This window comes from Balaenoptera ricei, chromosome 14 (genome assembly GCF_028023285.1).
Source record: "Balaenoptera ricei isolate mBalRic1 chromosome 14, mBalRic1.hap2, whole genome shotgun sequence".
Classification (NCBI taxonomy): Eukaryota; Metazoa; Chordata; class Mammalia; order Artiodactyla; family Balaenopteridae; genus Balaenoptera; species Balaenoptera ricei.
Genome location: NC_082652.1, coordinates 39,370,285 through 39,383,102, shown reverse-complemented (window position 1 = coordinate 39,383,102; position 12,818 = coordinate 39,370,285). Strand labels below are relative to the sequence as shown.

Here is a 12,818-nt window from a genome sequence, read left to right as displayed (position 1 = left end):
AATGAAATGCCATCATTTTGTGTTGTGAAACAGCCTCCTGATTTCCTGAAATCCATGCAGGAACATAGAAAAAACAAAGGGGCTGTTCAAATCATTTTATATCTTCCGCTGAGTGTAAAGACTTTAACTTCAGATGAGCTTTTGAGATATCACAGCACTTTGTAAAAGGGAGGAACTAGAAAGGAAATCATTCTGTTTCTGGGCCACAGAGTATTTTTCATTCAGAGGAAAAGAAACTCTGGCCTTTTTAAATGTTTTTAAGGATTGATCCTAAACAGAATGCTTATAATCACAGATAATGTCTTATAATAATACTGGGTCCTTTTCACTCATAAAGTTGTCCCCAATGCAAGTTGAAAGTTGATAACTTGACTCCATGTGCCAACTTCAAATGAACCAAGGTACAAAACAGCTCCAAAAGGACAATTCATTGAAAAGAAGGCCGTAAGGCAATTTGCAAACATCACATGCACTTTCTTTATATGAATAGCTATAGCCACATACAGTATCAAAATGAAACTATAAGGGAAGGAATTCACTGTACAGAAGACAAAACAATACCCTTTTTATTTTTAAAACTCTGGTGAAATAGGTTTCCATATGACATCCCATTTTTAAAAAAATTAACGTAAACCAACCTGCCTGTGGGTTAGTCACACTACAGAGACCGCATCATAGTGTGTACAGATGCCTAGAGTATTTACAAATGTTATCTGTTAGGTAGTAAAGTTTTGTTGCCATTTTTCCAGCACATATTCCACAGTAAAATAAAGGGGAGATATTGGTGTTCTTGTACAAAAATTCTTAACAAATGGATAAGGCAATTTACCTGAGAGAAGATTTGTTCTTGAAATATTTCTCTTTTCACAATTGGAAATATAGAAATGGGATGTAGTTGTAAAAGAAGCATAAGAATGTCTAAGTTTACATTTTTTCTTTTAAATTATTTAAGTACCATTAAGTTAAAATGTTTACATTCATTATAAAAAAATGTTGTTAAATCTTATGCAAATGATTTAACACTGATTGCTGCAACGCAAATTGCACTTTTAAAAAAAAATTATTGTATACATGGAAGAAAAATATCTTTTGTTTGCTACCCTGTTTACAAATTCAGACTGACTTCAGGTCAGTCACACAATATGAACTTAGAGAAACGTCAGTCACAGTGTATGTTACAGTTACGATGCAGTCCTGCAAACCGAGTGATATTTTTGACAGGAGACCTCAAGAACCGACCCAGCCTCCAGAGGCGTGTACCAAACGAATGGTCTTCTCCACGAACGCATGTGAAATCTGGGGGCGGAAAAGGTATGAAGAAATTCTGGAATAACCAAAACCGATCAGAAGACGCACATGAATTGGGGCAATACACATAAAACTTTTGTTTAAAAATCTCTCTCAATATTCCTTAGCAGGCAAGGCCCCGGTTCCTAGCCCAGGTTTCTGGAAGTGGCACACTGGACATCAGATCCCCTGGCCGACCCCGGAAGGGGCCGTGGCTGGGGAGGCCGTGAGCTGCTCCGGCCCTTCTCCCGAGGCGGTCCATCTTCTCCCTGGGTCTTCAAGACAGGGCCGGGGTGGTAAAGGCTGAGCAAGCCTCGCGGGAGATACATCTCTTTCAAATAAAGGCACGGAAATCCTGTGTCAGAGGAAGATGTCCAATCAGCATCCTCAGCCCAGTCCGGACTGCTTGCCAAGAAGATCATGAAGGCGGTCCCGCGGGCCCCGGCCGTGTCCTCCTCCTGTTCCCCGCGGCCGCTCAGGCCAGGGCCAGGGCACACCAGGAATCCTGTCTCACCGACGACGTGACTTCGGCCGGCGAGGCCAGGCTGACGCCGATGTACAGCCCATCTTGACCTGAGTACTTGAGCTCGCTGTTCTCGGGATTAGCGCTCTCCCCTGCTCCAGACATCACCGAGGCGCCTGCCTGATGGAAGATGGGGACAGAGGGAAGGAGAGAGAGAAGGGGAGAGACAGTTACCAATAAATTGTCAGGCAGCTGGTCCCTGCTAGGTAAACATTCGGGGACAAGTGAGACGGTAGCACAGCTGGCAGAGCTGCTCACTGGGCGGTACGGTGCCCTTGACCTAACTCTGGGGATTTCTGCTCTTAGAAACGGCGTCCTATTCACGTCATTAACTCGTGGCAGGAACCACCAGGCAAGATGCGCAGCTGGACGCAGGTAGGAAAGGGGAACTGGAGGTGGCCTATTTGTAAAAAGTGCCAAACGCTCAGATCTCTGACAGTGAAATAAACCATACCACGTAGGTCAACAGGCCTTAAGGATGCCCACACAATCTAATCACTGCAAAAGAGAAAAGGCAGAGCACTGCGCGTACACACACGCGCACACACACACACAGCGGAACCACGAGGCTTAGCAGTTCTATCAAAGTCTGAGAAGGAAAGATACACAGTTCAGCAAGACCTGATAAATGAAATTTTTGAGCACTGACTTCATGGAAAATTAACCCATGCATATACAGGATTTAATTCTTCCCAAAAGCACAGGCCATGTTTGAAGCAGACCATGTGATAAAGAAAATGCTAACATCCTATATCTGTCATCTGATCGTGGCAATTATTTCTTGAAGCAAAAGGTCACCTTTCTCTTGTTTCAATCCTTCCTTCCTTCCATCCAAATAAGAAAAGCCAAATAGCAAACATGATATAATTTAGTAAAATCGAACCAAAATAACTAAAATCATGTTTAGACTATGGTTTGAGAAAACAGTTGCATTTGACTTTTTTTTCTTTTAAGTCTAGTCATAATCACATACTTGTGAATCATGCTTTCTTTCCTTCTAAAAGCTCTGAAGCCCATTATTTCTTCTGAGCTTTCAGGGTTCCATTCCATAAACGACTGGATACTTGTTTTTTAACACAGGTAGAACATCTTGTACTTTTCAAAGCATTCCTTTTCTACATTCACAATCCCATTAAATCCTGAAACATCCATCTGTCTGGCCAAGTTGATGTTACATCCACTTCAGAGAAATACAGGGCACCAGACACTGAGCGAACTGAATGGAAGGGTCGCAGACCCTCCGTGGCTCCACTCAGGGGCCTAGTAGTCAGCGTGGTCCTACCCTCTCCCGGAGAAGATCTGGTTTTCTCTCTGATCCTCACAATAACTCTATGGGACTGAGAGGTAGGATTTCGGGAGGTCTGACCATGGAACTCCCTGTCCGCCCATCCCAATTCCCTCCCAGCTGGACAGACCAAGTGTGGCCCCTCCACAGCTAACGAATCCTTCCCTTTCCTAGCAAAAACGGAGGTTTGTGCAAATCCAGCAACAATAATCCCTACCCCTGCCCCCAAACTTCTTTTTAAATAATACAGACTTAAAGATGTAAACCAAGGGCTTTGGGTGCCTAAAAAAGCAAATTTCACAAACCCACTGAGATGTCTAAAATTTAAAATAGATTCTTGTGAAATAGATGAAATAATCCTGTCAAACAGACTAAAGCTATGGATTTAGTTACACGTACAAATATGGTGATTACTTTTAGCTCAGAACCTCGGCTATAAGCAGACTCAACATAGATCCAGATTTAACCCCCAAAGAAACACCCAAAAGGATGATATTCAATTACAAAAAGAGTCTTCATTTTAGAAAAGAGCTATCATACAACTAGTAGAAAGAGTGAGCTCCCTTATAAATGACTAATGTCATACCCAGCTTGGTTATTATCTACCTATTCCCCAAAAAGGCACATTTGCATTTATCTGACTAAATCTGACTTCACCACAGCAAGTGCTATTTTCTGAAATGGAGGGGGTGCCTGGACTGGCCCAGGAAGCAGCCCACCCCAAATGGCCAGAAATGCTGAGACAGCAGAGGGGTCCGCCGTCACCACAAGTCGCAACAAGAAACATGAGCAGGGCACCTCGGCCCTGGGGCCGAGAGACAGTCATTCCCAGGTTGTGTGGGGAACTAGGACACGCACGCACTCGAAAGTAAGACCACGCAACAGTTATCGTGAGTTTATGAGTGTCTGAGACAGGGAGGTGGAACAAGAGGTCAGAGGAGGAATCGCAGAGGGGAAACGATGCCCGGGGACAGCCGCAGGCAGCCTGCGCGGTGGGACCAGCTTGGACTTTCAGATCCTACCCTGCTTCAGCCACCCACCTCCTGAGCTTCCTGCTCGGGAAACTGGCCCTACCTCAAGTATGCTTGTGATGATTAAGTGAGCTAATGTGTGCAGGCGCGTCAGGATGCCTTGCCACGTTAAACGTTCCATGAAGGGAAGCTATTGTTGCGGGTGAGGAAAGGGTGTTCAAAATTGGAAGCGTGCAGGGTGTGGAGAGGTCTGTGCACAAGACAAGACAGCTGAAAGGGAAGGATATTAAGCAATGAGTCAGAAAAGATTCTGTGGGAGAGAGAAACTAGAGGGTCTGACCTAGAACTTTCTGTGCCTCAGTTTCCTCACCTAGAAAATGGAAATAAAGAGGCACATATGTCAGAAGGTTGCTGCAAAAGAATTAAATTAGTGTACGTAAAGCCCTCGTGAAAGTGTCTGACAATAGGCAAGACTACATACGTGTATGCTATTGATACGATGAGAATTTTGTTATTGTAGCGAAGGAGCGTGGACCTAACTGAATCTCCCCAATGTCGTCCTTCACCAGGCAAGGTGCCGCCATCACTGGGCGGGAGCAGCCCTACGAACTCAGCCAGAGCTAAGTGAAAACCACCTCAACAGTGACCTTATTCTAATCATCATTGACAGCTCTGCGCAGAGAGAAAACAAGGTGCTCCTGCAGCCCTTCTAAAGGCTCATCAGGAGGCTTCCCTGGTGGCGCAGTGGTTGAGAATCTGCCTGCCAATGCAGGGGACACGGGTTCGAGCCCTGGTCTGGGAAGATCCCACATGCCGCGGAGCAACTAGGCCCGTGAGTCACAACTACTGAGCCTGCGCGTCTGGAGCCCGTGCTCCGCAACAAGAGAGGCCGCGATAATGAGAGGCCCGCGCACCGCGATGAAGAGTGGCCCCCACTTGCCGCAACTAGAGAAAGCCCTCGCACAGAAACGAAGACCCAACACAGCCATAAATAAATAAAAATAAATAAATAAAAATTAAAAAAAAAAAAAGGCTCATCGGCCCTTTTTCAAATAAGCCGCATTAAAGAAACCTTAATACCCTGAATATTAGTCTTACACCTGAACAACAGTCCCAAAAGCTACTGTTGAAATACCTATTGTCTTCTCTGTTCAGACAAAAATGTTAAGCTGTATGGCAGGCAAACCCCAAATTACGTGAGTGATGAGCTCCTGAAAAAAATATCAGCTCGTTTGAAATCAAAAGCAACATCCGAGTTTGTCAGAAAAAAATAAAACAAGTACTTGTGCCCAAGGTTTGAGAACCTTATTTTTAAGTGGGGATATACTATTTAAACACGGAATGCTGCAATGCACAGCGTTTTTTTCTATGTCAGTCGTACCTCAGTAAAAAATAACTTGAAATTTCATGTCACAATGCCTAATGAGATCATCATGATGAGATCAGATGGGATGGATAACGCCAGCCCCCTCATCCCTGGCTGGCGGGGTTATACTCTGGCGCACGCCTTAGAAGGTAGTTAGCAAAGCCATCAAGAACTTTATATCCTGCTTAGCTCTGTAATTTCACTTCCGGAAATGGATTACAAGGAAAAAATTCAAAGGGACGGAAAGGCTCCCCACAGGAAGACATCCATTGCAGGGTTACTTATAATAGTGGAAACCATGGAAATAATATAATGTCTCATAATATGAGGCTGGTGTGGGAACGAAGGGATATCTGCTTCATGAACTATTATGCAATTATTAAAAATAAGATCATGTAACAAAATGGAAAAAATCCTGTAATGCAATGTTAAGTGAAAAACAGCAGGATAGAAATTCTAACTAGGTCATAATTACAACTTACCCATGTGCATGCAAAAGTATTTCAAGAGAACCCAGTGGTAGGGTGGGAGACTGGGGACCACCTGAGAGGGCCCAACCAGTTAGCCATCTATACCTTCCTTTTGAATATTTTAATTGAGTGGCTTACTGCAATCTAACTCTGGGGGAGAGGAACAGAAACATGAAGCACCAGTACTTGAGAAATGAGCCAGCCTGGACAGTCATAACGCAGCATGAAAAACAGGGGGGAATCAGAGTGGAGGGAGGATCAGATGGGCCCCCATGCACCCCTGAGGTCACCTCTGAGCCACCTGGCATAGGCTGGAACCCAGCCAGCCATGCACGTGTGAAACACAGTTCCAGGTACGTGAAAACACCGAACACAGTACACAGATGGGTGCATCAGTATAACCTGAGCTCTTGAAACTGGCATTCTAACAGCAGAAGAAGACTAGAATTAGCACAACTCTCCTTAAGAAACCTGGCTTGTCACATTGTCGTCTTAAGTGCCTTCCCTTCATTGGGGATATTCAAGAGCTACCTCTCAAGAATCAGTTCAATCTGGGGGAAAAAAATCAGAGATAACTTATTAGGACCCTGGACCCAGTACACACACACACACACACACACACACACACACACACACCAATATAAATGCCAATTGGTTAAGGTTTTCCCACGTCTACTTAAATCCCTGAAAGGATCAGATCGCAGACATCTCAACACAGCCAAAGGAGGCACGTCACTAACCTAAACCAGCCTAATCCCCCGAAAGTTCCTGAACAACAGTAGAGGAGAGTGCGCCGAACGCCCACAGCCGAGCCATCCTTCCTTCTTTGGGAGGCAGCTCCTGACAGGCGAGGTCCTGGCTCTTTCTCTGATCAAAGTGCAAGACGAGGGTGGGGCAGAAATCTGTTCTGTGTTATCACTCCCAGCTTATCGGCCTCCACCCTCCCACTGACGACTGAAAATGGAGGCACTTCCTGTTGAAAGAATGTGTTATCAGCACCGACCCAGGCCGGGCTTAGCACCGCAAGCAGGCCGGGTCAGGTGGGGGACCCACAGCAACTGGCCGGACGCCCCCCTCCTAAAGGAATAAATGACTTCAGGGACAAGTCGCGGCTGCAGACCTGGACGTGGAAAATCTCCACTGGCCTGTGAGGCAGCACAGTGATCTTTGGATCACCCAGATTGTTCTGCTGTGAAAATAAGCCTTCCGCTCATTTTCGGACACGTATCTAGAAGTCAAGGATTTCTGACTTGATGAGCTCATCTAGCTGATGCCCAGCCTGCCCAGCCGTGTCTGGCTCACAAGGGGCTCACCAACCATGTCAGTTCTTTCTTTTCCTTTACTTGTCACATCCCATTACAGGCAGGCCCAGAGACAGCCTCCCACGATACCCATGAAGCAGCTCTGGAAAGGTGACACGTCAGAGCAAAGGGAACCCTTAAAGGACACAGCCTTTCCAGAAGAAGTACACAGGCGCTCTGGCTTGTGAATTATAAACATGAATTTCAGTTTTGAGGAAGAAAACCAAAAAGGAGTCGGCTGGGGTGTGCTCTGTCTGCCTGCCATGCTATAATCTCTCCTAATGCCGCCTCACAATCTGGAGAAACAAACCTCGGCACCCCCCGGCAGGCTGGGGGGTGAGTGATCATTCCCAGAGCACAGGATTTTGAAGATGATCACACTGCCTCCTCAGTTTGGATTCGGGCTGTCAGCTTCCATGGCCTCTGGTCTGTCCTTCCTACACATCTAAGCAAGTTGTGGTTACAGCTTTTCCTTGTGTGAGGGGAAGCCAGCCGCCCCTCACTGCCAAAGCTCTCTTCTCTCACCTCTAGGTTAGACTCTGTGGTGTTTGATAGCATCCTTCCTCAAAAGAAAAATTAAAAACTAAGTCTAAGTTCCTAACAAAGGAGAAATACTTTCAGATAAACCTTAACTTCCACTCTAAAAACCAAGGTCATTTCAGTTTGGATGGAGGGACAAGGACCAGACACAAAAGTGACCCAACAGTTGAGGAGGTAACACTAGGAAGATACACAAACACACACGGGTTCTGTCTCCACCAGGACACGTGAAAACCATCAATCACAACAAAACCCTCTAAGTCTCCCGCAACGGCTCAATAAAGCTCAAGAAGAGAGAGTCACGGTCACCTCAGCCGATGACCCAACTCAGTGTTTAGCAGAATAGTTTATTTTTTTGTAATTTAGCAAACAAATTCCTTACTGACGAGAGCTCACTGGCTGTCCCATTGACCCCTCGTGCCCCTTCTGGGCCTGAGCTGGCAGGATTATATCCATAGCCAGGATGCTGCTCTCTTCAAGGAGGGAAAGAATTATCCTACACACACTCTACTCTGGACAAAGAAGCAAACTGTTTTATGCATCCGTACATACACACAGCAAGCATGTTGTGATAAAGAAAGGCATGGCCCCAAGTTTATAAGTACTCTGGGATTATCAGTAAAACACTGACGTACAAATATAAATTGCAAGAAGAAGGGTTTGTCCCACAACTTGAAGTCATTGGCCTACTAAAGAAAAAGTTTATCTTCGGAAATGAATCAAAATGGATGGCTTTATTCTAGTCAAATTCAGTGGTAAAAGATCCAGAGGTAAGATTTAAAACCTGGTGGATTATGATCTTATTAAAGACTGGCTTTTTAGGAGCTTAGATGAGCATCTTCCTCTGGCCATATCTACTAGACAAAGCAGACCACGGTCCAAGAACCAAGCAGCATTTACAAGAAGGCATTATGAAAGTGCTAAGAATCATAACGAATGAAAAATTGTTGCTATCAGGGAAATACAAGTATCTGAACATGGTTACTATGTTAACACAATAGCTTTACATCTCTAAATTCCCCCCATTAAGAAAGGGAATGACATTTATGTCTAATGTCTTGGGATGAAAAAAATGCCATGCAAATAAAGCACATCGCTATTAACTTCCAAGGTCATATTTAAATAGTGCTATTCTTCTTGAGCTTCAAAGTGGTCTGCAGGCATCTCCCACTTATGCTACACTACACTCCTAAGGACCAGATGGTAGGAATTACTCTTCCCCTTTAGTAGAAGGAGGAAAACCTTGGCAGTTTGCTATAGTCACACACAGAGCTGGAGCTAGCGCTTGGTTGCCTGACTGCTTCCTTCCAGCTGCTAATCCGTGAACCCCCAGGATAAACTTCAGACCGTATTCAGGCTTCACCACGAATCAAGGGACTAAACATAATGAGAGCTTTAAATTAAAAGTATTTCGTGTTTAATAGGATAAAAATATGATTCTGGAGCGTGTGCACCAGCTCTGGTGAAACCATGCCACGCTAACAACTACCAAAAGGGGCAGTACACCAAGTAAATTATCATTTAAATATCATCAGATAATGACTTGGAATTGTTCACTCAGAAGACTCCAACATGACATTGAAATCAATACCTGTTATTTGTTCAAAGCTTTCTTAAAATCTGAGGTCAATAAAATAATTTCTTTTTGCTCTGGCTCACAAACTCTTTTGAGTACTGGCCCTGATATGATAGGGAGCTGAATCACGAATGATCACATATGTCAACACCTATCTTTGGAGATGCTTTTTTTAATTATTAAAGTTTCAGAGAAAATTAACAAATAGGTCTAAACAGAGTTAACAGATTGTATTTAATTCATATCCATTAGATCTTCATATTGCTAGTAACTCTTTTGGCAGACACCCACGAAACGCATAATAAATTACTTTTTGTTCCAGTAAAGGAATTCATTTTCTTCGAAGATTCATTTAACAATAACATTTCAGAGTATCCTAAGCCAGATTTCTTAAATTTGGCCGTGTTTTCCGTAACATTATTTCATGTTTTGTGACAATTTTTGTATATTCTTATAGAGGCAGGGGGAACAAAAAAACTGCAAAGCATCTGTAATCCGCAAAGAAAAGCTGTGTTCTGAGATGAAGTCTTCTCACTTGAGGCCATATGAAAAGGCAGCCCACACTTATTCTTTACCTAGTATTCTGCCTTTCAGATTGTGATAATGAGTCAGTTATTAAACAAACCACAGTCCTGTGATAAACTGGGTGGACATATATGTTATAAACTATTTAAAGAGCAATACAGTTTTACTGTTTCCTAATATACATACAGGGACATTGTCATATTAATGTAGTAAATGTATTTCTAATCACCATCCTCCCCATGACACACGCACGCGCACACGCACACAAGAAAAAAAAAAAAAAAAAAGAGGGAAGTCTAGAAAAGGCCTTCAGATCAAAGTGAAAGTATGCAAACTCCACATGCTTTCACATTCCCTGCCAGGGTGACGTGTGACTTTCACGGCGAAGGCCAATGTGGTCAGACAGGAACGTGAGTGAGTTATTAGAAGGGTCTGTGAAAGAAGAAAAGAAAGGGAGCCTGGCACGTAAGGAGCGTGAAGATAAAATGCCAACAAAATATTTATGTTCATGGCTAGCAGCAAGTGGCGAGTGGGATATTAATAACTGTGATGACTGCCAACTCCCTGGGAGAGGTGGGAGACATCGGCTCCAGCCCCGGCTGCAACGCGGGCTTGTCTTATGACCTTACGGAGTCACTCCGGATCCTGGTTTATAAATGAGGCAATAATAATACCTAAGTGCAACTCTCTCGCCGACCCTCGTGGGAGATTAATGCCTTTTTAACTCTTTTTATTCATTTAGAAAAAAGTATCTTGGACTATAAACTCTGGGGGGGAAAATGGACACTTGCCTCTTAAGAAATGCTTTTTTAATGATTTTGTAAAAATTAAATTGAAGGCAATTTGGACATTCTAAAAGTTCCAACTAACTTGGCACTCACTGTGTATGGGTTTAAATCACACCATCAGAAGGATTTTAAATACCACGATCTTAAAGTATTTCATATTTTAAGGGAGACTTTTTACCATCACATGCACATCAACAACAGTAAATTTTACTACTTATTATTTTTTTCTGTCACCCAACTAACAAAGCCTTAGAATTATAATACATTTTATTGATAAGTATAATGTTTAACAAGAAAATTTATACAATGTGCCTTGTGTATTTGGTCATGAGAAAATCACTTCTCTAGTGCTATTTTCCTAGCTGTACTTGATGCTGAAGTTACTAACCAAAATTAGTCAGATTTCTTAAAGAACATGTTATTTCTTCTCTCTAAAAGCTTCAGCAGCACATATACTATCGCATATTAATCCAGTATGCCATAGGAGTAAAAACACTGACTCTGCCTCTGCCAGACCTGCGTCCAAACCCAAGCCCTGCCTCTTAATCTGATAACCTTGGGCCTATTACTGGGTCTCACTCCCCCAAATGGAAAATGTAAATAAAAACACTTCATTTGTACAGTGATAATTGGGAATAAAAGAGAAAGGGTACATAAAACATCTGGCACTTAAAAGGTACTTGACAGAAGCTAGTTTCCGGCCTTCCTACAGCCACAATCTTATGAGAAAGTATGAGAAAGAGAGGAAACTCCCCCAAAGCAACCATACGGTAATTAATCCACTAAGGCCTGGCTCTCAAGTACCCTAAAGGTGAGCGTGGAACATTCAAGGTAAGAGTTAAGCAGGGAGACTTCCCTGGTGGCACAGTGGTTAGGAATCCACCTGCCAATGCAGGGGACACAGGTTCGAGCCCTGGTCCGGGAAGATCCCACATGCCGCGGAGCAACTGGGCCCGTGCGCCACAACTACTGAGCCTGCGCTCTAAAGCCCGTGAGCCACAATTACTGAGCCCACGTGCCCCAACTACTGAAGCCCATGCACCTAGAGCCCGTGCTCCACAACAAGAGAAGCCCGCGCACCGCAACGAAGAGTAGCCCCCGCTCGCCACAACTAGAGAAAACCCGCATTCAGCAACGAAGACCCAATACAGCCAAAAATAAATAAATAAGTAAAGAAATAAATGTATTTAAAAAAAAAAAAAATTTTGTATTTGTATGGAAATATGTATGGAAATATGTTAATATAAATGTTTCAGACATTACATGAAATTTCTAAAAATCTTATATTTGTACTTGTATGGAAATATGTATGGAAATATGTTAATATAAATGTTTCAGACATTACATGAAATTTCTAAAAATCTTAAAAAAAAAAAAAAAAAAGAGTTAAGCAGGAACTTTGGTCCCCACTCCAGCAGCCTCTTGAATCTTCTCTTCTTCACACTCAAGTTCCCCTGCGTGAAAGCAACTCATACTGTATGTAGGTCCTTCACGAATGTTCCTTTCAAGTATTTAACTACTACAGAAATAGTTAATAATAATAGAAGTTATTATTTTGTGACCATTCATAGTGTCAAGTAAATCCAAAGTGATTCAGCTACTCAAAGAAAAAGACAGTGGAATATAAACTTGCTAATAAAGAAATAAGCTACGTGACTCAAGCAATGTTTTCCAATTTTCATCACAGGATGCAAATATTAACATATAAAATAAAATCTATACAAAGAATATAAAATATTAACCTGCCAAGTACCTAACCTTTCTTCAGAAGGCCTTATAAAGACATCCAGATATCCCAACAAATGTCAGTCCCTAAATCACTGCCCCTCAGCTTCGGGAGCACTTAAGCACTTAACTCTTTCAAACCACTTCTAGCATGAGATTTAGCACCATGCAGCTCAGAGGTATTACTTCTGACAAGGTCATTGAATAAAGCTATTACCTAGGACTGACTGCAGTAGGGAAATGGGTCCCGCTAGGCACAGAGCATCCCAGAAGGATAAATGAGGCAGGAATGAAGATACCTATTCAACACTGAGAAACTGACCAAACATGGGCAAGGCCCACCCAAAGGCAGAGAACCAGCCAGAGAGGAATCTGAGATGTGGTCCTTGTCTCAGTCTAAGGATGCCTGCCTCTCTCTCTGTGGAAGCTGTCTGTCACCAACAACAAACCACAAAGTGAGG

The 12,818-nt window shown here is 43.2% G+C and overlaps 1 protein-coding gene across 4 annotated transcripts in view; it reads right to left on the bottom strand.

Moving 5' to 3' along the window:
• Positions 1 to 957: 957 nt before the first annotated feature.
• The window catches only part of GATA6 (GATA binding protein 6), a 29,990-nt gene continuing 18,129 nt past the window's right edge, over positions 958 to 12,818 (bottom strand). For all 4 annotated transcript variants that reach the window (XM_059893917.1, XM_059893915.1, XM_059893916.1 and 1 more), the window contains exon 7: positions 958 to 1,930. In XM_059893917.1, the coding sequence (XP_059749900.1) occupies positions 1,763 to 1,930 (168 nt within the window). In that variant the 3' untranslated portion in view covers positions 958 to 1,762. The remainder of the gene's footprint in view (positions 1,931 to 12,818) is intronic.